This window comes from Mustela putorius, unplaced genomic scaffold (genome assembly GCF_011764305.1).
Source record: "Mustela putorius furo isolate JIRA1106 unplaced genomic scaffold, ASM1176430v1.1 tig00003942_pilon_pilon_pilon, whole genome shotgun sequence".
In the NCBI taxonomy this organism is placed as follows: Eukaryota; Metazoa; Chordata; class Mammalia; order Carnivora; family Mustelidae; genus Mustela; species Mustela putorius.
Genome location: NW_025422087.1, coordinates 3,058,858 through 3,081,312, shown reverse-complemented (window position 1 = coordinate 3,081,312; position 22,455 = coordinate 3,058,858). Strand labels below are relative to the sequence as shown.

General features: G+C 41.1%; 2 protein-coding genes across 2 annotated transcripts; one reads left to right on the top strand and one right to left on the bottom strand.

Annotated features, from left to right (window-relative positions):
• Nucleotides 1–785: 785 nt before the first annotated feature.
• Nucleotides 786–2,446, bottom strand: LOC101686836 (rhomboid-related protein 2-like). Its single transcript, XM_045069657.1, is given in 2 exon segments — nt 786–1,600; nt 1,602–2,446. Coding segments are annotated over 2 exon segments (972 nt in total). The 5' UTR covers nt 2,138–2,446; the 3' UTR covers nt 786–1,164.
• Nucleotides 2,447–17,688: 15,242 nt separating this feature from the next.
• On the top strand, nt 17,689–19,419 carry LOC101687124 (glucose-6-phosphate isomerase-like). Its single transcript, XM_045069630.1, is given in 2 exon segments — nt 17,689–17,906; nt 17,908–19,419. Coding segments are annotated over 2 exon segments (1,449 nt in total). The 3' UTR covers nt 19,139–19,419.
• The last annotated feature ends 3,036 nt before the right edge of the window (nt 19,420–22,455 follow it).

The window sequence follows — 22,455 nt, the reverse complement described above, 5'->3', positions numbered from 1 at the left end:
AATCTTGCCATTTGCAATGACAAGGATGGAACAAGAGAGTATTATGCTAAGCAAAATTGGCCAGAGAAAGATAAATAGCATATGATTACACTCATATGTGGAATTTAAGAAACAAAATAAATGAGCAATTCTTATAAAAAATGATAACATTTAATTCTTCATTTTCAAAATTGTTTAGCTATTTTAGTTCTCTTCCCTTTCCATATAAATGTTAGAATGAGCTTGCTGACATTTTGTTAAGAATTGTGCATAAATATTGCTGACATTTTGATAAGAATTATATTAAATCTGTAGATTAGTCTGGGGAAAATCAATGTCTTTATCACCTTGACTCTTCTAATCCATGAAAACAGTATGTCTCCATTTATATAGGTCTTTGATTTCTTTCATCACCATTTTGTGCTCTTGTGCCTTGGAGAAGTTTACATTTGTTTATATTTTTGCCCATTTTAAAACTTTTCAGCCTTCCCTTTACCTTTTTATAAAGCATTTTTTTGGTAAACAACGTATCATGTTTTCTTCCTTCTCCAACTGACCATCCCCGTCTTTTACCTTGCCTTCTACTTTACTTTTCTTTTTTATTTGCTTTGTACTTTGCTGATGGATTCAGTTAGTTTTTATTCTCTTCCCTTCCTTCTGTTAATCTGGAAATTTTACTGTATTGTCCTTGAACACATACTGCTATTCTCTTATCTGAGATGATGGGCCAGCCACTTGCTCTTCCCTCATGTTTCCTCATCCTCCCCAAAATCAAATTTCTAGGTTATTACTTTTTTTTTTTTTTACAGGTATGAAAAGTTTTTATTATCAGCACACTACAGTATTTGTGAATTCTATCAAACAGTCTCTACAACATACCCTCTAAGGAGAGCAAGTCTCATTTAGATACATATGATGCACACCATGAGTCTGGGAAGAGCCAATCCCTGCTTTTTCTATCCCTTCCCTTTTCTCTCTTCCTTTTCCCTCCTCTGCATTCAGAAGCCCCTTCCCTAAACCCTAACCCCTTTTGTAAACAGTCTTTGCAACTGAGGACATCGGTGGTGTTCTGACCTCTTTAAAAAAAATTGTTAGTATTTGCAAGGACTTCTTGGTCTCTTCATAGACTTCAGTTTTTTTCCAGATGGCTCTTTGCATTCCTTGGTTTATATATCATGAGGCAGTTCAGTTTGCTGGGGATAGGAAAATGTTGAAAAACACGGCAAATAAGACACAAGCGAAATAAGCTGCAATTGCTATCCAGAGCCTTGGGTCCTTCAGCAGAGCCTTATCAAAGCAGCTAAACACAGTGTAACCTATGGACATTCCAGCGAATCCACCTGCAACATGGGCTGCAAAAGACACCGGTGACCCGTCCACAGAGACAAAGAACCTTCTGTAGAGAGCAAATCCCATATCTGACCCAATTATAAGGATGATGATCAGTAGTCTGACAATTCCGAAGGCAGGAATCATTTCTCGAAAATTCACCAGAACATTCATAAAATAGCCTCCCATCAGAGCATAGACTCCTCCTGAAGCACCCACAAGATATTTGAGTGGGTCAAAAATGGAGCTGGCAAGGGACCCTGCAATCACTCCTGCCAGGTACACCAGCCCTACCTTTGTGGACCATTTCCAAGGGAATACCCAAAGCGAGCTGCATAATGAGATTCCCCACGATGTGCTGAACTCCAGCGTGGACCAGCATATAGGAGACAGACCTCCAGGCTTGCTCCCGCTTCTCGGGATTGTAGGTAAAGGGACTCTCCAGGATGCCTGTGTCCAGGGTGATCCACTGTTTCTGAGGCTTCCACACGGCATAGTAAATAAACACCGCCAGCTCAGCAAGGCTGACGGAGATGATAAACACAGGGGGTGGGAGGCAGTTAGCTCTCTCCAAGTATGTTCTTCGGACCTTTTCAGGAAGCATCCATTTCGAGACAACCCTATGGACCTTTTTACTCTTGAAGGGATCTTCACGTCCACCATCCTCTCTCATTTCCTTCTCTTCTTCCAGCTCTCCTTCCATGTCTCTATCCATATTCAGATTCATATCCTCCATCTCCAAATCATGGTCAGCAGCCATTGTCCTGGGTCCTCCCTCCACCACGGGTCTGTTTTCTTCCTCGGCACATACAGCAAAGGGATCAGACATGTAGTTCAGCCACTTCAGCAGCTAGCAACAGATGAAAATGCTGGTCGCACCAGCAGCATGTTGGTTTTACCTCTCTTAGCAATGGCCACACTCTGACTTCAAGCCCTGTCTGTGTGCCCTGTTCTTCGGAAACCAGGAGCACCTCCTTGATTAAGCATCTCTGACATCTTCAGGGCTCACAGGTGTGCTTTCAGGCTGTGGCATTCCCTGGCCCTCCCACTCCTGTTTATCTTCTGCTCCCACACCTGAATTCCTGAGCACAGTTCACCACCTTGGAAACATTCCTCGGGAGGCCCATGTCGTCCCAGCCAGGACAGGCTGCCCACCGCCTTCCAGGATGCCTGGGCCGAGGGGCTGCCTCTGAGGCCCTGACGTTCCCGCCCTGCCAGTGGTCCCTCCGTCCCTCCCCAAACTCTCTAGGTTATTACTTTTTTTTACATATGCCCACCCAACTCCCCATGCCTGCATATTGCTGAGAGGAACCTTTAGCTCCAGACTAATATTAGACTTTCTCTTACAGTATGTCTCATATTTCAAGGATCCTTCGTGTTCAGACATTCCCAGTCAATCATCATCCATTTCAGTTAACCATATACACAGCAAAGTGCTATGCCTACCATTGACTCCCTTTCTGTTTCTTTCTTCCTCTTCTTCTTCTTTTTTTTTTCTTTTAGCAATTTTTGTTTACTTCTTCTTTTTCACTTTTTCTTCTCTTCCTTGACAAAGTTTTTTTTTCTGGAAACTTTTCCTTATATGGGTAATGTGAATGAAGATCTCTCAATCCTTGCATCCCAGCAAATACCTTTCTTCTACACCAGCGAGTGGATAATGTCTTTACATGTTCCACATTCTTGGCTCCTAGTCCTTTTTTCCCAGTAATTAGTAAATATCCAAAATATCCCACCAACTTCTGCTGCTGCATGTGAGAACTTACTGCCTGTTAGTTTTTCTTCTTCTGGAAATAACTTGTCCTTTTGGTCTAGAAGTGTGCACATTTATCTTGAACCTTGGAATTTTCAAATTTTATCAGGACATGCCTAGATGTGTGCCTTTATATCACCTCTCCTAAACCTGCATCAATAAGTCTGCAAATAACAAAATTTCCTTGCCCCTTCCTTCACCTCTTATACATGTTCCTTTTGGCATTCATATCACTTGTGTCGCGGCTTTCTAGGATCAGTCTCACAAGGATCTTTTATTTTCCTTTAGATAGTCCTTCTCTCTGAGTTTTGTCCTAGGTTTTGAAATTGTTTCTTCCAAATGGTCTTTAAAACCACAGTTTTTAATCTCACGAGTGGCAATTCTGTCATTCAGTTTGCCTATTGGAATTTTCAGTTTGGGAAGAAATAAAAATTTGATAAGTGGTTTTATGCTTTAATCGAATCTCCTTAAGGGTTAAGTAAGGTAACATTAGTTACTGTAACAGAAACTCTGACATCTTCAATATTCAATTAAAAAAGATAGATTTAGGGTGCCTGGGTGGCTCAGTGGGTTAAAGCCTCTGCCTTCGGCTCAGGTCGTGATCTCAGGGTCCTGGGATCGAGTCCCGCATCGGGCTCTCTGCTCAGCAGGGAGCCTGCTTCCTCCTCTCTCTCTCTCTGCCTGCCTCTCTGCCTGCTTCTGATCTCTCTCTGTCAAATAAATAAATAAAATCTTAAAAAAAAAAAAAGAGATAGATTGAGGGGGATCTGGGTGGCTCAGATGGTTAAGCATCTGTCTTTGGCTCAGGTCATGATTCCAGGGTTCTGGGATCAAGCCACAAGTCAGGCTCCCTGCTCAGTGGGGAGCCTGCTTCTATCTCTCCCTCTCCCCCTGCTTGTGCTCTCTCTCTGTCAAATAAATAAATAGAAATCTTTATTAAAATTAAAAAAAAAAAAGAAAGATAGATTGAGACATCATGAAAAAGATACCCGAGACTAAGGCACAGTTGTTATTGGAGAGGAGTACGTGATATAGATGGATATTGTAAGGAATGGAGCTATGTCAGATAAACCCTTGCCAGACTCTCCCCTCTTCAGATGGCATCTATGCATCTGGTCTGACCCAGAGGGAGACAAAACCTTGCTTCTGCTAGATATTTTACAACATTCTTTATCCCCCACCTTCCACTGAGGAGCTCAGTATAACCTGCTGGTTAAGAGTTTGTACCCCTACCCCCGCAAAAAAAAAAAGTTTGTGCCCTGAAGTGAAGACAGACCCTGGCTCTGCCGCTAACTAGTTTTGGGTCTTTGGATTGGTCACCTTGAACAGGCTAAGTCTGTAAACCTTATTTTAAATTTGAACTCTGAAATAGGCTTAAAGAGCACCTGGGTGGCTCAGTCAGTTGAGTGTCTGACTCTTGGCTTTGGCTCAGGTCCTGATATCAGGGTCATGAGATCAAGGTCCACGTTGGGCTCTACGCTAAGTGGGGAGTCTGCTTGAAGATTTTCTCCCTCTGTCCCTCCAACCACTCATGCTCTCTCGCTCTCAAATAAATAGATAAATCTTAAAAACAACAACAACAACAACTGTAAAATGGGGTTAAAAAATACTGTCTAACTTTATAGGATTTTTTTTTCTGTGCATTAAGTAAAACAAAGCAATGACCATAATTTAGCATCATGCCTGACCTGAATAAGTGCTCCTTACACAGTAGCTACCATTATTATGAGTGGTTCAGTCTCCTGAGGGCTTGAGCTGCAGGTTTTCTGCAGATGACCCAATGTAGTCTCCAGCCCTGATCACTCTCCTGAGCTACAGTGTAACATTTTCTGTGTACAGCTGGACAACACTACTTGGATGTCCTCTTGGAATTTAAGGTCCTCTGTTGAGTAGGTGTAGTGTGCTGCCTGACAATTTGGACTTTTTAAATTGGAATATAAATGCTGACATTATGTTTCTGATCGCCAAGGCATCTATTTCTAAGACATCATTGGGAATAAACACATTGCACACTACACAACTGGATAAAGAGCCAGGCCTCCCAACCCATGAAGTTCCCCTTTCAGAAAGCCCTGGGTGACCCAGATAATGGACCATTTGCATGATCCTGCCCCACCCCAGCCTTAATTTCCACTCTTATGTTTTAAATTCACAAATAAAGAGTGAGCCTGCAAAATTTGAGGCATCCCACTGTTGACCTCAGTAGAAGGAGAACCCGGGTCCACGTGAGCTCACTCCCCCCACCACCTGTGATCTCACTGTGTAGGCTTGGGCTTGTGGTTCACCTTCCAAGAATCAACCTTATTTTTTCCAAAGTTCTCTGCTGATTGTTGCTGAGGCACATCTTGCAATCAAATAAAACCCGCAAGGGCCAGTCCAGCCACAACACTGGCTCTGGATTGGGGAAGTGTCTGTGGGCTCCTTACAAGTTGTGCAGGCCTAGGTGAGTGCCCTGAGGCATTCCTGGCTGATAGAATCTGTTGCTTGCATGAGGCAGACACAAAATGTAGCCCAAACTTACTTTTTTAATCTTAGCTCCCACACTACACTGCTATGGATACACTCTTGCCAATCTGGACAATTTCAGACTACTTCCTCTTTGTTCCTTTCATCTGGAATATTCCTTTATCCATTTCTACTTACCAAGATTTAACCCATTCCTGGGCACCTGGGAGGCTCAGTGGGTTAAAGCCTCTGCCTTTGGCTCAGGCCATGATCTCAGGGTCCTGGGATTGAGCCCTGCATCGGGCTCACTGCTTGGCAAGGAGCCTGCTTCCCCCTCTCTCTTTGCCTGCCTCTCTGCCTACTTGTGATCTCTGTCAAATAAATAAATAAAATATTAAAAAAAAAAAAGATTTAACCCATTCCTTAAGAATAAGCTCAAACGCCACTTTTTTCTTGATCTTCCCTAATGAAGGAGAACTCCCCTAACTTATTTTTTGTAGAAACTTGTTTTATTCTTGTCAGTCGTGATGATACTCATTACTGTTAGCTTGCGGTATGGGTTGGAAACCCTGCCTCTGCAAGTGGCAGATTCTCCATGTAGTTTAGCGAAGATGGAATTTTTAAGCTTATATAACGTCCAAAACCTCAGACACTCAAGCGTATCAGGGTTCTTATAGTCTCTACCTTGAATTTTACTTTTTTGTGTGAGTTAACTTGATTATTATCTACTGCTTACTGGTTTCCTCTTTAGAAGGAAAATGGTTCTCAGTTAGCCCAATGCTGTCATTATAGCTTGTGATGCAAGTGCTAGAGGTTCCCGTTGTCCTCCAGCAGAAGAGCCCTGGCAGGAAACATGACCAGCCAGCTTTGGTGACCTGTTCATTCCTGTACCATTCAGGCTCAATAGGATGGAAGGGTCTGCTTGTCCAGGTGTGGGTCATGTGTCCACCCCCAGATGAATGGGAAGGGAAGGCTTATGGGAAGGATCAGGGGTCAGTTATTGTAGTTCACTGCTCTGCTCTGCTGTATTAGAACTCGTGGAGCACAGAAGCCGTGCCTCATCTTCTAACCCCTCAAACAATGGCTTGTTCAGGGTAAATGCTTAGTGCATTTTTACTGAATAGATGAATAAACAGATTATCTTAGCACCAAATTGGGAAGTTTAATAGGCTGTTGTTAAGCAGGGTAGTCAGGCTTTGGAAAAGAATTTTCCAAATTTAAAATGTAAAATTCTCAGGTAGTTATGTTATTATTTTTTATTAAAGATTATTTATTTATTTATTTGATAGACAGAGATCATAAGTAGGCAGACAGGCAGGCAGAGAGGAAGAGAAGCAGGCTCCCTGCTGAGCAGAGAGGTGATGGTGGGGCTCTGGGGCTCCATGTGGGGCTCGATGTGGGGCTCGATCCCAGGACCCTGGGATCATGACCTGAGCCAAAGGCAGAGGCTTTAACCCACTGAGCCACCCAGGTGCCCCACAGACAGTTATGTTATTTACTGGTGGATAGCATAGATCCAAAAAAGACGTAAGGAGAATAATAAACCTCACTAAAGGAGAAAGTTGGAAATGTTTAGAAGTTCCTTGTAAATGGGAAATTTGCCTTTTTTTGGTCTTTCACTTTCAGATAAATTTCCTTTTCCTGAGAAACTTGTACAGAGAGAGTAACTTGGTTCTAGCCTCGACAGGGGAGATAAAAATGTAAAAAAAAGGGTTTAGTTATGGCAATGTCTATACTAATGCTTCTACTGCAATAATAGGACCTGAAAATGTAAACACATTTTGTTACGAGAGGTTGTGGGAGTACAAAACAGGGGGCTAGCCTGGTTTTCTTGGGGCTGACTCTCTGAGGGGTTAATGATCAAAAAGTAGAAAATGAATGTACTTAATGCCACTAAACTATACACTTAAAACCGAGTAAGATGTAAATTTGTTATATGTATTTTACCCCAGTTAAAAGTAAATACATATAAATTTCAAAAGAATCATCCTTGGATGCCAAACCCAGAGGGAAATTTTGACAAGGAGCAGGATATTTTTAAAAATTTAATTTAATTTTTTTCAATGTTCCAAAATTCATTGTTTATGCACCACACCCAGTGCTCCATGCAAAATGTGCCCCCCTTAATACCCACCACCAGGCTCACCCATTCTTCTGCTCCCTCTTTTTTTTTTTTTTTTTAAAGATTTTATTTTTTTTTATATGACACAGAGAGAGAGCACAGCAGGGGGAGCATGAGAGGGAGAAGCAGGCTCTCCACTGAGCAGGGAGCCCAATGCAGAACTCAGTCCCAGGAGCCTGAGATCATGACCTGAGCCAAAGGCAGAGGCTTAACCCACTGAGCCAATCGGATGCTTCGATTTAATTTTATTTTTGAATAATAAATTCATATTGCTTTAATTTCATTTTAAGATTTAGACTATTAACATGCTCTCAACAGTCAAAACTATACAAAATATTAAGAGAATTGTCGTTCTCTCCCATATCCCTTCCACACCATTGTCTCCTACCTCTTAATAACCAGCTTCATGGTTTTCTGATTCTGTGTTTTTTCTTGTAACGACATTGCCCCTTCTTTCTGACACAAAAGATAGCATACTATCTCTTGTCTTATTCTACTTTTTTTTTAATTTCCTGGAAGTCATTCCATATGGAGTCATAGATATCATAGAGATCATCCACATTCTTTTTTATCTTCTAGCTCACCACGTCTTTCCTTGGCCACTTCCAGTCTACTAAAAAGCTTATCAAATGCATTCTTCACTTACGTTGTGTGTATTTGATTTCTAACATTTCCTTTCCATTCTTTCTTAGAATGTCCACCACTCTGTTTACAATACCCATCTGTTCTTGCACATTGCCTACTTGGTCCATTAGAACGCTTAGCATATTAATCATAGTTATTTTAAATTCCTGGTCTGATAAGCCCAAATTCTCTGCTATATCTGAGCCTGGTTCTGATGCTTGTTTCGTCTTTTCAGACTGTATTTTTTGCCTTTGGCACGCTTTGCAATTTTTAGTTGAAAGAGAGACACCAGGTAAATAGCCTTTGTGTTTTTTTTTTTTTTTCTTAAAATTTTATATATTTATTTGACAGAGAGAAATTACAAGTACACTGAGAGGCAGGCAGAGAGAGAGAGAGAGAAGGAAGCAGGCTCCCTGCTGAGCAGAGAGCCCGATGCGGGACTCGATCCCAGGACCCTGAGATCATGACCTGAGCCGAAGGCAGTGGCTTAACCCACTGAGCCACCCAGGCGCCCCGGTAAATAGCCTTTGAACATGAGTTTTCATGTTAATCTTGCCAGGAGTTAGGCTGTGTTTACCCTTTGCCGTAGCTGGGATTTCCAAGGCTGAAAATGTCTTCTTATGTCCTTGTTTTCCCCTTTTGTTGTCTTTGGGTTTCCCTAGAGACCTAAGTTTGCAGTTCTTTCCTGTAATCTGCAGAAGCCCTCCTGTTGTGGTGGTAAAGCATGGGAGGAGGAGAAATGTTATCTAGTCTTTTCATTAGGTCTCAGTCCTTTAGGGAGCCCTGGTCATGATGTTCTCAAGTGCTTCTCAGCCACCTGCTCCATACTCCTACACCACTTAGGGGAGGAAGGGGCTGGAGTGGGTATTTCCCTCCCCCCAGGTCTGTTAGGCTCTGGTGAAACCTACAGGGGTTAGGCTCTGGTAAAATATTTTCTTTTGAGGACAGGCCATTGGTAAGGAGAACAGAGCGCTCTGGGCTTATTTCAAAGCGATTGATTACCTTTCCCCTTCTCCCTCCTGGAGGTAAAACTCAGGGAAGTGTGGGGTGCCTCCAAGATTGGGCTTTCAGGAGTTTTTATCTCGCAAGTTAGCCTCTAGAAATTAGTCATTTACCCTCAGGTGTTCCTACCAGGCTCCAGGTGCGGCTTCTGCTTCCCATACACTGTGATTTTCTGTCCGCCTGTGTCTTTCCAGTTTCCAGAGAGTCAGGATGCCCTGTGATTTCAGTTCTTTAATGGATCTGAAAACAGTGTTGATGTTCAGTTGGTTCAGCTTCCCGCACCCCCCACCCCCGTCTTGTGAGGTTGGGAGTGATGAGTTCCAAGCTCTTTGCGTGTCACACCAGAAACTGGAAGTCAATGCTATTGATTTTTGCATATTAATTTTATATCCTGTTATCTTATGAAATTTTTATTGTTTGAATTGCTTTATTATTGATTTTCTAGCACAACTTTCTAGATATGCTAGATATTCTGTCATCTGCTATTAGAGGTTGTTTTATTTTCAATTTTTTTTTCTTTATGCCTTTGTCCTCTTTGGTCAAATTGTACTGACTAGGATCCCCAGAAGGATGTTAAATAGTGGTGGAGATAATGGGTTTCTTGCCTTGTTTCTGCTTTAAGGGGAATAACTCCTGAGTTTTTTCCATCAAAAAAGAAGCCGGCTTTAGGGCTGAATTTTATATATTTTGTCTTGTTTTCTAAAATATGTGTTTTGTTATTATTTAAGTATGGCAAGGCCAACAGATCAGGAGATGACTTTCATTAAAAAGATAACTTGTTATACCCAGAGCCCCCAAAGAAGGGACATGCCACACCCTGGGGGACCACAAGGGGAAACACCATGGTCAGCCTGGAGGTGGAGGAAGGAGGGGAGAATGTGGTCAGGAACCTTTACTATGGTTTCCAGGGGAAAGGAAGGGTGAGGCAAGGTAAGTAGGCTTACAATAGCTAGCTTGAATAATTTCAGCAGGCCCTTGGGCTTAGGGCCTATCCCTAGTTATCTCTTAATTGGCTCTGGGGTAATTAGGGCAGGTAGATAGTGGTCTGGAATGTGAGAGCCCAGTAAAGGAAGTGGTCTCTTAGACGAGTTGTAGTCTATCTCTAGGAATTAGCTAACCCTGGGAGGGGTCATCCCTCTAGGATCCAGCCCAGGTGTCAGAAAATAGGTGACATGGGCCCAGAAAATAAAGTGACATGGTAGTATAGAGCATGTTAAGGAAGTATTCGCCCACTTCTGTTTTCTCATCTTTTAATTTTATCAAAAACTTTTTCAATGTTTATCAAGATAATCCTATGACTTTTCTCTTTAGGTCATTAGTATGGTGAATTACCTTAAAATGTTTTCTAATACTGACCAGTTTTTTGATTTCTTGACATAAATTTGGGCCTTTTGGGTGTTTTATTTTAACAAGTCAAGACCCACTTTTTATGCCAGTGGTTTTTTTTGTTTGTTTGTTTTGTTTTGAAAGATTTACTTATCTATTTGACACAGAGAAAGAGTCCAAATAGGCAGCATCGGGGAGAGGGAGAGGTAGAAGCAGGCTCTCTACTGAGCAGGGAGCCCAATGCGGGACTCAATCCCAGGACCCTAGGATCATGACCTGAGCCAAAGGCAGATGCTTAACTGATTGAGCCACCCAGGAGCCCCGTATGCCAGTGTTTTGCAATGCTTTCTTTACTATCTTGAAATTGAACATTTAGATGATATAACCTACTTATGCATCAATAATAATAGCATTAAAATATTTAAGCTTTCATACATAGGATAAATAAAAAGTACATAACTTGTTATAAACTGACATGTACTTTTATATGTAATAGTCGGATTTTGCTCTGTTCTTAGAATCATTGTGGATGGGCAGCTACAAAAACTGATAATGATGTATTTTCCTGGTAACGTCAATAACATAAATATGTTGCCAATTAATGACATACTTTTCAAATGGTTGAATAACTGTTGTTAATACCCAAACAAATCAGAGTACCATTTTGTCTTGATTTATATTAAAGTTGCATGCCTAGGAATTTCAGTGTATATCAAAATGATGCAAAATTGTGTGTGTAAAATAGAATTAGGTTCTAGACCTAGAAAATTATAAATAAATTTTCTACTCATAACAATGATCAGTATGACATTTATTATTATGTAGGACTGTCCTATGATTTGTGAGACTTCTAGCTCCCCTGGTACCTACCCACCAAATGCCAGTAGTACCCCAACTATTTCTGTAACCAGATTCACCTCCATTTAGTTCATTGCTAGACTAGGTGAACTCTGTTTGGCTCAGCCAATGGCGTTTTTGTTCACAAGTATAATCCATACCCATGGTAATGTCTTTTATGCATAAGACTGCAAAACAGATGAAACTTACAGGAAAATGTTCATCTTCACAAGTAGTAAAAAATGTAAACTAAAATCAGGGATATACCATTTCCTTTAAATTAATTATCGATTTACAAAAATAATACTGAATAATTCAGAGTGGTATGAAATAGGTACTTTTAAATATTTTAATTGTGGTGTGAAAATTTTCAGCAATTTGGCAAGAGTTTTTCAATGTCTATGATCTTAAAATTCTCCCATTTCTTGGGGTCTATGCTAAAGAGTTCGAAAATATAGAGGAGGGGCACCTGGATGGTACATTTGGTTGAGAGTCCCAACCTTTGGTTTCCACTCAGGTCTTGATCTAGGGGTCATGAGATCCAGCCTGCTTGAGATGTTCTCTCCCTCTGCCTTCCAGCTTGTGCTCTTTTGATACAATAAATAAAATACAATAGATACAATAAATAAAATAAATCTTAAAAAAAAAAGAATACAGAAGAAACTTATGTCATTATGTTATGTTATGTCAAACTTGTGTCATTACCAACAACAACAAAAATGATTAGGAATGTAATAGAAAAAAGTATGATAGAATGACATGGGTATCATCCCACCACTCTGAGGTCAGGACCTGAGCCAAACTCAGGAGTCCCACACTTAAACAACTGAGCCACCCACACGCCCCTTTGGGGTTGACTATTTAATAAATGGGTTAAGTTAAGTGGATAAGCATTTGATAAGAAAATAAAAATAGATACCCCCTCATTCCTTGTGCCAAATAAATTTCAGATGTATTAAAGATCTTAAAAGAAATAATATTAAACTAGAAGAAAATATAGTTGAATATAGCATTACAATGGGGAATACTTTCCTAAGCATAATACCAGAGTAGAAACCATAAAGAAAAATAATTGGCTGTATAGTAATCAAAAGCTTCTATACATTGAAAAACTAAAAAATTTCAGCACATGAGAAAAATAAAGAATTAATGCCCTTAAATACCAAGAGTTCTAACATATCAATGAGAAAAAATTCCTTTTTCATATTTAATTTTCATGTCAATTGAAAACTAAGTTTAGAAATTGAATAGGAAATGTATAAAATGAGTGAGGCTGTAATTAAGCGTATGAAAAATGTTAACTCTCTTCTAAGATTGAAAATGGGGAAAAACTCCAAGATAACAAACCTTGCAAATCATTTTGGCAAGCATTTAAAGGAATCTTAATATCTAGTAGGAAGAGGCATAGAGGTGAGCATTTTGATATTTTTTTAATGGGAATGGGAATTGATGCAATCTTTCTGTAGATCCATTTGACAACAGGTAGCAAAGCCTTAAAATTCTGTATATTCTTATGTGACAATAAAAATTTTGTTTAGAAAGCTTTTTTTAGTAACATGTGAAATAATTTTGTTAAAATACTGGGTGGAAAAAAAGTTGTATGTGGTGAAGTTTGAAAATACCGGTTTTATTTTTTTAATCTTTTTTTATTTTTAAAGATTAAAAAAAAAATTATTTGCTTGTTAGAGAGGGAGAGAGACACAGCGACCAAGCAGGGGGATGATAGGCAGAGGGAGAAGCAGGCTCCCCGCTGAGCAAAGAGCCTCATGGGGGCCGGGGATCATGACCCGAGCTGAAGACAGATGCTTAACTAACTGAGCCAACCAGGCATCCCCAAAATACAGATTTTAAAAAGTCTCTAGGGAAGAAATCAGATTAAAGTACACTGCAGTGCTGTATTATGGGAACTCTCATTTTCAATTTTTAATATTCCAATGCTGCACAAGTGTTTTTACAGCTAAAAAATAAAACTAATTATATTTTACAGAGGTTACTTAAAAACTAACCCTGTGCCTGGTAGGGGGTGTTGAATAAATGTTTGTTAAATTGAATTGTTCCCTGGCTACTAAGCCCTCCAACAATTTTTTAAACATTTAGAATTCTCTCCTTCCTGAAAGGATTTAAAAACTGGTTCACATAACACTTAATCCCTGGGTACATATGAGTTGAGTAATTCATTAATTATCCAGGCTTTAGATTTTTCCAGGAAATATAGAGAATTTACATATCAGTGTAGATAGATATCTCCTTGGCACCAAAGGCAAATTTTAGAACTTTCATGTATTTGCAGATGCTTCAGAATCATTCCCCTTAGGTTCCTCAGGTTAGACAGTTATAACTTTTCTTACTTCTAAATGTAAGGAATTTTCATACTCAGATTACTTTAGGTCTGTGCATAGTTTTCTTGTAATTTCATTAGGTGGCAATTTAGACACAACTTTTTATAAAGGACATGTTCACGTTTCTAAAATTAACCATGGAAAGAGTCACCGATCCCACATAATGGCATAAATTAAATTCTGCCTCTTAACAGTTTGCAGAGGGACTTCCCAGAAGGGAATTTTTATTAACAGCTAGGTTCTCATAGGGGCCCTTTGGATAATACATCTGTACAGGTGTATCTTTTCCCAGGTACCCGTGTGACTGTACCAATGAGTAAGGCTGCTTCTGGAGTCTAAATACTCCTGTGCTCTTGAGTTTCTCTCCTCAAGTATCTGGAGATTTTTTTCCTTCAGCTCAAGAAGAAAACATGGCGCCACCTACTAGCATTCTGTAGTATTGCATTATAAAAAGGTCTTTCTGGGTTTTGTTCATTTGTCAAACACTTTCTGAACCCCCCCGTATAGCCAAGCATAAACTTCAGAGCCCTAAAGATGAGTAACACTGACCCTGCCATGACCGAAATGTCAGTATAGCTGAGAACACAGACGTTATTTGCGGTGTGTGGTGCCAGGAGAAGATGTGTCATTTTAGCCCTGGTACTCAACATGGGCATTGAGGAGACGAGGCTCCAGACAGGGAGACCAGTCTGGAGGGGGTTAATAGAATAGTGTCAGCTATCCAAACGTAAGATTGCCTTTTTGAATTCAAGAGTTGTATTTATTTATCTAGTCATTAAATTGTTCGGTGAAAGCTACCATATTTAACATTTGTTGCCTGTCTTCAGGCCACCTGGGGATATCACAGCAATATCTGTCATTTAAACAAATTTGAGATTCTGAGGATTGTCTCACAATGTGAGGTCATCTTTTTTTTTTTTAAGACTTTATTTATTGGGGCGTCTGGGTGGCTTAATTGGTTAAGTGGCTGCCTTTGGCTCAGGTCATGATCTCAGAGTCTTGGAATTGAGCTCTGCATTGGGCTCCCTGCTCAGTGGAGATTATGTTCTCTCTCTGTCCCTCCCCGCTTTGTGTGCTCTCTCTCACTCTCTGTCTCTCACAAATAAATAAAATAAATAAAATCTTAAAAAAAAACTTTATTTACTTGTCAGAGAGAGAATAAGCCGAGGGAGCATTAGGTGGAGGGAGAAACAGGTTCCCTGCTTGGTGGGGCTTGATCCCAGGACTCTGGGATCATGACTGGAGCCAAAGGCAGACACTTAACCAACTGAGCCCCTGAGGCATCCCCATGACAGCTCATCTTACTGATGGCTGTAATCAAGCATTTTTAGCTTTCTAATATAACTCCTTAAAGAATACACTTCACTTGGCTCTCCGTTTCCCCCTCTCCTTGCTCCTGACAACTGTAAGATGATCTTATTGCATATCTCTCATATGTCAACAGAAGAATCAATGGGTATTAATCACTAATCATATATAAGTGATTCTGGCCAAAAGGCTGGGAAGAGATGTTATAAATAGGATCTGGGTTTTGAATTTACTCTGAGCTTCCCTTGCTCCCATCTGCTCTACAAGTGTGATCAGATTGCTAGCTCCTTCAGACGTTCAGATGCCTTAAAAATTCTTGGTCCAAACAGACTGTTTTTTTTTTGTATTTCTTTCTCTCATTCAGATCTCAAAATTGTTGAAAAAGATGTGACGGGTCAATTTTCCAGGAGGAAATTTTTCAGGAGAAAAATATTTAACATCTACCTTCAATGCTTCTTAGCAATCTTTTAATTCTGTAGTTGAAGGATTCAGAGGCCTACGCACACATTCCTGGTTGATGGCACATTTTATTTTTGAGGCACACCCCTGTGGAAGGGTGTAGATACAATTTATTAATTGCAGTTGCTTTTTAGTGTTCTGTTGTGTAACTGTAGCATGATTTACTCATGTTTCCTGTTAAATATTTAGCCTAGCTGTTGCTTGGTGAATTGTTTCTTTTATTATGTAAGTTTTCCCATATATTTTATAAATGCATGGCAGGTTCATAGCTAACAATGTGGATGGTGAAGCTGAGACTGTCTGGGTTTGAATCCCACTGATAGAATCTTGAGAGATTTACTGAGCCTAGCAGTGTCTTGGTTTACTCCTCCATAGATACTGGGAGTACCTACAGTCATTTCTCTCAGCACTTTCAAAGGTATTACCTCATTACCTTCTAGCATGTACTGTTCCGATAAGAAGTCTGTTGTAATTCCTAGGTAGATAATGTATCTTTTTTCCTATCGCGGCTTTTATAGTTGTCTTTTCATCCTTAATGTTGTTTCACTGTAATGTTTCTCTGTGTGGAATTTATTGTTCTATTTTTCCTGCTTGGTATGCAACATGCACGAGAACATATTTCCTCAACTCTGAAAACTTTATTTCTTCAAGTGTTTCTTCTTTGTCGTGCCCTTTATTCTTTTATTTTGGAACCACTCTGAGACATTTCTTCGAATCTCTCAATCTTATCTCAAGGCCTCTTTAGTTCTCATTATTTTTTGTATTGCCTTTCAGTACTGCATTCTGAATTAATTTCTCACTACTCTGTTTTCAGTTCACTGACTTTATCTTTGACTCTGTTGGGTCTAGAGTTTAATCCCATCTGTTGCAAATTTTATTTTAATGCTTGTTTTTTTATTTTTAAGATTTCTAATGTTCCTACTAAAAACAGGCCTACTTTGGTTTTATTTCTACTAGTTTTTGTTTTGTATTTTTTTCATTTTCAATTGAAGTTCCCACTTTAAAAATCCTACACATATTTACATATGTTTTTGTCAGACTACTGTTCTGTAGTATTAATTTTATATGGAAAGGTTTCAAATCTTGACTTTGTTGGATGCTTTTCTTTTTTTTTTTTGTAACAAGTTTTTTTTAGGTATTGATTGCCCATTTGTTTATTTTGATTGATAAAAACAAAACTACTAAGAAAATGAAAGTTGTAGGAGAATGGCATTGTTGAAAAAGGAAGACATTTTACTTTTATTTTATTATTTTTATTTGTTTATTTTTATTTTTTATTTATTTTTTTTTAAAGATTTTATTTATTTATTTGACAGAGAGAGATCACAGTAGGCAGAGAGGCAGGCAGAGAGAGAAGGAAGGGAAACAGGGCCCCTGCTGAGCAGAGAGCCCGATGCGGGACTCGATCCCAGGACCCTGAATCATGACCTGAGCTGAAGGCAACGGCTTAACCCACTGAGCCACCCAGGCGCCCCTATTTGTTTATTTTTAAAAAGATTTTATTTCTTTCTTTGATGGAGAGAGAGCTTGCACAAGTGGGGGTGGGGAGTAGTAGGCAGAGGGAGAGGGAAAAGCACACTCCCTTCGAGCCAGGAGCCCTATGTGGGCTTTATTTTTTTTAAGATTTTACTTATTTGAGAGAGAGAGAGAGAGAGAGTGAGCACAAGCGGAGGGAGGGGCAGAGGTAGAAGCAGGCTCCCCACTGAGCAGGGAACCCTACACAGCACTTAACCCTATGTCCTGGGATCATGACCTGAACTGAAGGCAGGTGCTTAACTGACAGAGCCACTCAGGCTCCCCTATTTTATTTTTTTTTTTAAGGATTTTATTTTTAAGCAATCTCTACACCCAGCCTGGGGCTCAAACTCACAACCCTGAGATCAAGAGTCGCATGTTCCACTGACTGAACCAGCCAGGTGCCCTGAAAAAGGAGGAAACTTTAAAAGAATCAGTTGGTTTTAAGCTCCCAAATTTATTTGAAGTTCTAATATGCAGTGGCTTAATTTGGAAAAAAAAATGCATCGTGCCTATGAATATTCAGATGTAGTGATGTGCCACAAATGACTAGAAGATGGAAAGGAGGACTGGTGCAGTGCATTAAATAATAGGAAATAGCCCCTCTTCCTCCTCCGAGCTCGTCCAAGCCAGTGCATCCCACTGCTGTCGTCATGGCCGTGCTCATCCAGAATCTGCAGTTCCAGAAGCTGCAGAAATGGTACCGCGAGCTCGGCTCTGACCTCAACTTGCGCTGTCTTTTCAAAGGGGACAAGGAACGCTTCAGCCACTTCAGCTTGAACCTGAACACCAGCCATGGGCATATTCTGGTGGATTACTCAAAAAACCTTGTGACTGACACTGTGATGCAGATGCTGGTGGACCTGGCCAAGTAGGGGCGTGGAGGCTGCCCGGGATCGCATGTTCAGTGGCGAGAAGACCAACTTCACAAAGGAACGGGCAGTGCTGCATGTGGCCTTGCGAAACCGGTCAAACACACCCATTCTGGTGGATGGCAAGGATGTGATGCCAGAGGTCAACAGGGTCCTGGAGAAGATGAAGTCTTTCTGTCAGCGCGTCCGCAGTGGCGAATGGAAGGGGTACTCGGGCAAGTCCATCACGGACGTCATTAACATCGGCATTGGCGGCTCTGACCTGGGACCCCTCATGGTGACCGAAGCCCTTAAGCCGTACTCTTCAGGAGGTCCCCGGGTTTGGTTTGTCTCCAACATCGACGGGACCCACATCGCCAAAACTCTGGCCACCCTGAATCCTGAGTTGTCCCTGTTCATCATTGCCTCCAAGACCTTTACCACCCAGGAGACCATTACGAATGCAGAGATGGCAAAGGAGTGGTTTCTCCTGTCGGCCAAGGACCCTTCTGCAGTTGCAAAGCACTTTGTTGCCCTGTCTACCAACACGTCCAAAGTGACGGAGTTTGGGATTGACCCTCAAAATATGTTCGAGTTCTGGGATTGGGTAGGAGGATGTTACTCGCTGTGGTCAGCCATTGGACTCTCCATCGCACTGCATGTGGGATTTGACAACTTTGAGCAGCTGCTCTCAGGGGCTCACTGGATGGACCAGCACTTCCGTACGATGCCCCTGGAGAAGAACGCACGTGTCATCCTGGCCATGCTGGGCATCTGGTACATCAACTGCTTTGGGTGCGAGATGCAGGCCATGCTGCCCTACGACCAGGGTTTGCACCACAAGATCCTCCTGGCCAACTTTTTGGCCCAGACGGAGGCCCTGATGAAGGGGAAGTCGACAGAGGAGGCCCGGAAGGAGCTGCAGGCTGCAGGGACGAGTCCAGAGGCCTTGGAGAAGCTGTTGCCACACAAGGTCTTTGAAGGAAATTGCCCAACCAACTCCATTGTATTCACCAAGCTCACGCCATTCATTCTGGGAGCCTTGATTGCCATGTATGAGCTCAAGATCTTCGTTCAGGGTATCATCTGGGACATCAATAGCTTTGACCAGTGGGGGGTGGAGCTAGGAAAGCAGCTGGCCAAGAAAATCAAGCCCGAGCTTGACGGGAGTAGCCCAGTGACCTCTCATGACTCTTCCACCAATGGGCTAATCAACTTCATCAAGCAGGAGCGAGAGGCCAGAAGCCAATAAACTCATGCCCGGCTGTAGTCCCTGTTGTGACTGGTCCTTCTTGTCCCTCCTCACCAGAGATGCACTGCACGGTCCTGCCCAGAGCAGCCTCTGGTCGCGGGCTTGGCGCACAAGCCCTCTGGGGGAAGCTGGTCTGGAATTGCCACCCCGCCCTTCCATGTCCACGCGCCCTCCGTTTTACCATCGGCTCAAGTGTTTCAGTGCAGCTGTCTTTTCTGACCACGTTCACTTTGTTCATGTACCAGATAGAAAAATAAAGATGCCAGAAAGGAAAAAAAAAATAATAATAGGGAATATTATGCTACAGGAATTACAACATCTGAACTCAACTGTTGTTTTTCTAGTTATAAACACATTATTGTTTCTTGGGTTAGGAGAAAATTCAAAAGTTTTTTCTTCTGTAGACACCTTCGGGGTGCTGCAGGAACTCAATATTTTGATGTTCGCCTTCCACTTCTAACATCGGAGAACCATTTTGCCCTTCCACCGTCAAAGAAATGTAAGGGTTGTTTTCCTCATGCGTGGCTTGGCATCTTCTCTCATTCCATCTTTGTTTATTTTTTAATCTTTCTCAAAGTTATAACGTACATAAGAATCAGCCACTTCTCTAGTTTCATTGAAAAACAGGAGCTCCCAGTCCTTCCTTTCTTCCTCTTTTCCACAGAGGCAACCATTTTCACTTCCTAGCTAGTTATTTTGGTATTTACATCTATGTCTGTAAATACTATAATGGAATGGTTACTTCTTGGTTATCTTTTCAGCATGGGCATTTTCTATTGGTTCTCCACCATGATCAATAATAATGGCAATCACTCCTAACACTTAGTATTTGCCAGGCAGTTCTCTAGGTACTCCCCATATATTAATTTCTTGAATGGTCATAATCACTCTGGGAAGTGGGTATGATTACTAATGCTGTCTTACAGATGAGGAGACTAAAGCACAGAAAGATTTAGTAATTTGCCCAAGGTCCTACATGCCAGAAATGACTGAGTTGGAATTCAAAGCTTCATGATCTGGCTCTACAGTTTATGCCCTTAACTACTGTGCTCTGCCAGCGCCGGGAGTAAGGAGTGAGCTTTCTTCTGCTCCGCTATCTGTATTCACCTCTCCACCCCCTCTTCTCCACACACAATTATATTGTAATTTTGCTTAGGTTAATTGTCAGTTTTTACACATGGATTGGAGCCTCACCAGCTGACCTGCAGACTCAGAGCCTAGAGGGGAGTCATCTCTGCTAATCCACAGACATGTGAACAAGAATAAAAATGCATATCGTGGGGCACCTCAGAGGCTCAGTTGGTTAAGTGTCCCACTCTTGGTTTCAGCTCAAGTCATGATCTCAGGGTTGTGAGACTGAGCCCGGTGTCAGACTCCACACCTAGAGCTTAAGATTCTCTCTTCCTTTCCCTGTGCCTCTCCACCCACTGCCCCCCCACCCCAAATGCATATTGTGTATGCAAGAGCCTGTGGTTGTTCATTATGCAGTAAAAGCTGGTTAAGCCAACATGCTGAAATGACTTTATTCTACTTCCATGCTTTATTGATAATTTGAGTATAATTATCTCAGTTGGGAGAAAATTTCAGAATCTGAATGCATTGCTTCATTGTTTCCAATCAGTATTTGAGAAATCCAAAGCCATTCTGATTTCTGATCTTTTTTTTTAATCTTTTTTTTTTTTAAGATTTTATTTATTTATCAGAGAGAGAGAGGGGGAGAGAGCGAGCACGACAGGTAGACAGAATGGCAGGCAGAGGCAGAGGGAGAAGCAGGCTCCCCACCGAGCAAGGAGCCTGATGCGGGACTTGATTCCAGGACGCCGGGATCACGACCCAAGCCGAAGGCAGCAGCTCAACCAACTGAGCCATCCAGGCGTCCCTGATTTCTGATCTTTTATGTTTGATGTATTTATTTATCTTCGTGAAATCTTCAACTTGTCCCTACTATTCTGAAAGTTTTCATTACTGTGGTTTGGTATGGGTCTGTCTTCATATGGCATTAGGAAGCATTTTCCATCAAGAAACTCGTGTCCTTTAGTCATGGGAAATTTCCTTGAATTATTTCGTTGCTGAGTATTTCCCCACCATCCCTGCCCACCCCTGAAAGTCCATTATTAAGATATGGTACCTCCTAGATTGGTACTCTAATTAAAAAACTTTTTTTTTTTTTTTGCTTTATTTCTGTATCTTTGATTTTCTTGGTCTATTTTTTTGGGGGAGGTTTTCCCGATTTTTATTTATTTATTATTTTTTTAAATTATTATTATTTTTTATTTAGTCAGAGAGAGAGAGCGAGAGTGAGCACAGGCAGACAGAGTGGCAGGCAGAGTCAGAGGGAGAAGCAGGCTCCCCGCGGAGTAAGGAGCCTGATGCGGGACTCGATCCCAGGACGCCGGGATCATGACCTGAGCCGAAGGCAGCTGCTCAACCAACTGAGCCACCCAGGCGTCCCGGTTTTCCCGATTTTTAAATCCATTTATTCTTCTGGGATTTTCATTTTTGCTATTATATTTAGAATTTTTTTTTTTTAAGATTTTACTTTTAAGTAATCTCTGCACCCAACATGGAACTTAAACCAGCAGCCCTGAGATCAAGAGCTGTATACTCCACTGACAGACAGCCAGGCACCCCTAGAAAATTTTCAGTAGTTCTTATTGTTCTCTGAATTTTCCATTTGAAATAACATCCTGTTTTGTGGGTGAAGTATCTTTTCTAGTCTCTTTATGGATATTCCTGTTAACTTTTAAAACCTCTCTCCTTGCACGAACTATTTCCTCTAAGTTGATTTTTACCTGTTTCTTACTTTTTCCTATTTATTTATTTATATTTAAGTATAGTTGACAACAGGAAGTTACATTAGTTTCAGGTGTTCAACACAGTGGTTCAGCAGCTCTATATGGGATGCTCTTCTCACTACAAATGCAATTACCATCTGTCACCATACAATGCTGTTACAATACCACTGACTGTATTTTCTATCCTGTACCTCTCATCCCTCTGACTTATTCATTCCATAAATGGAAGCCTGTATCTCCCACTCTCCTTCATTCATTTTGCCCAACCCCTCTGGCAACCATCAGTTTGTTCTCTATACTTCTGGGTCTATTTCTGCTTTTTGTTTGTTTGTTTCATTTTTTTAGATTACACAGATAAGAGAAATAATTCGGTGTTTGTCTTTCTCTGACGGACTTATTTTACTTAGCATGCATAATACCCTCTAGGTCTACCTGTGTTGTTGCAAATGGCAAAATCTCATTCTTTTTTATGGCTGAGCAATATTTCATTTTCTATATATACCACCTCTTCCTTATCTGTTC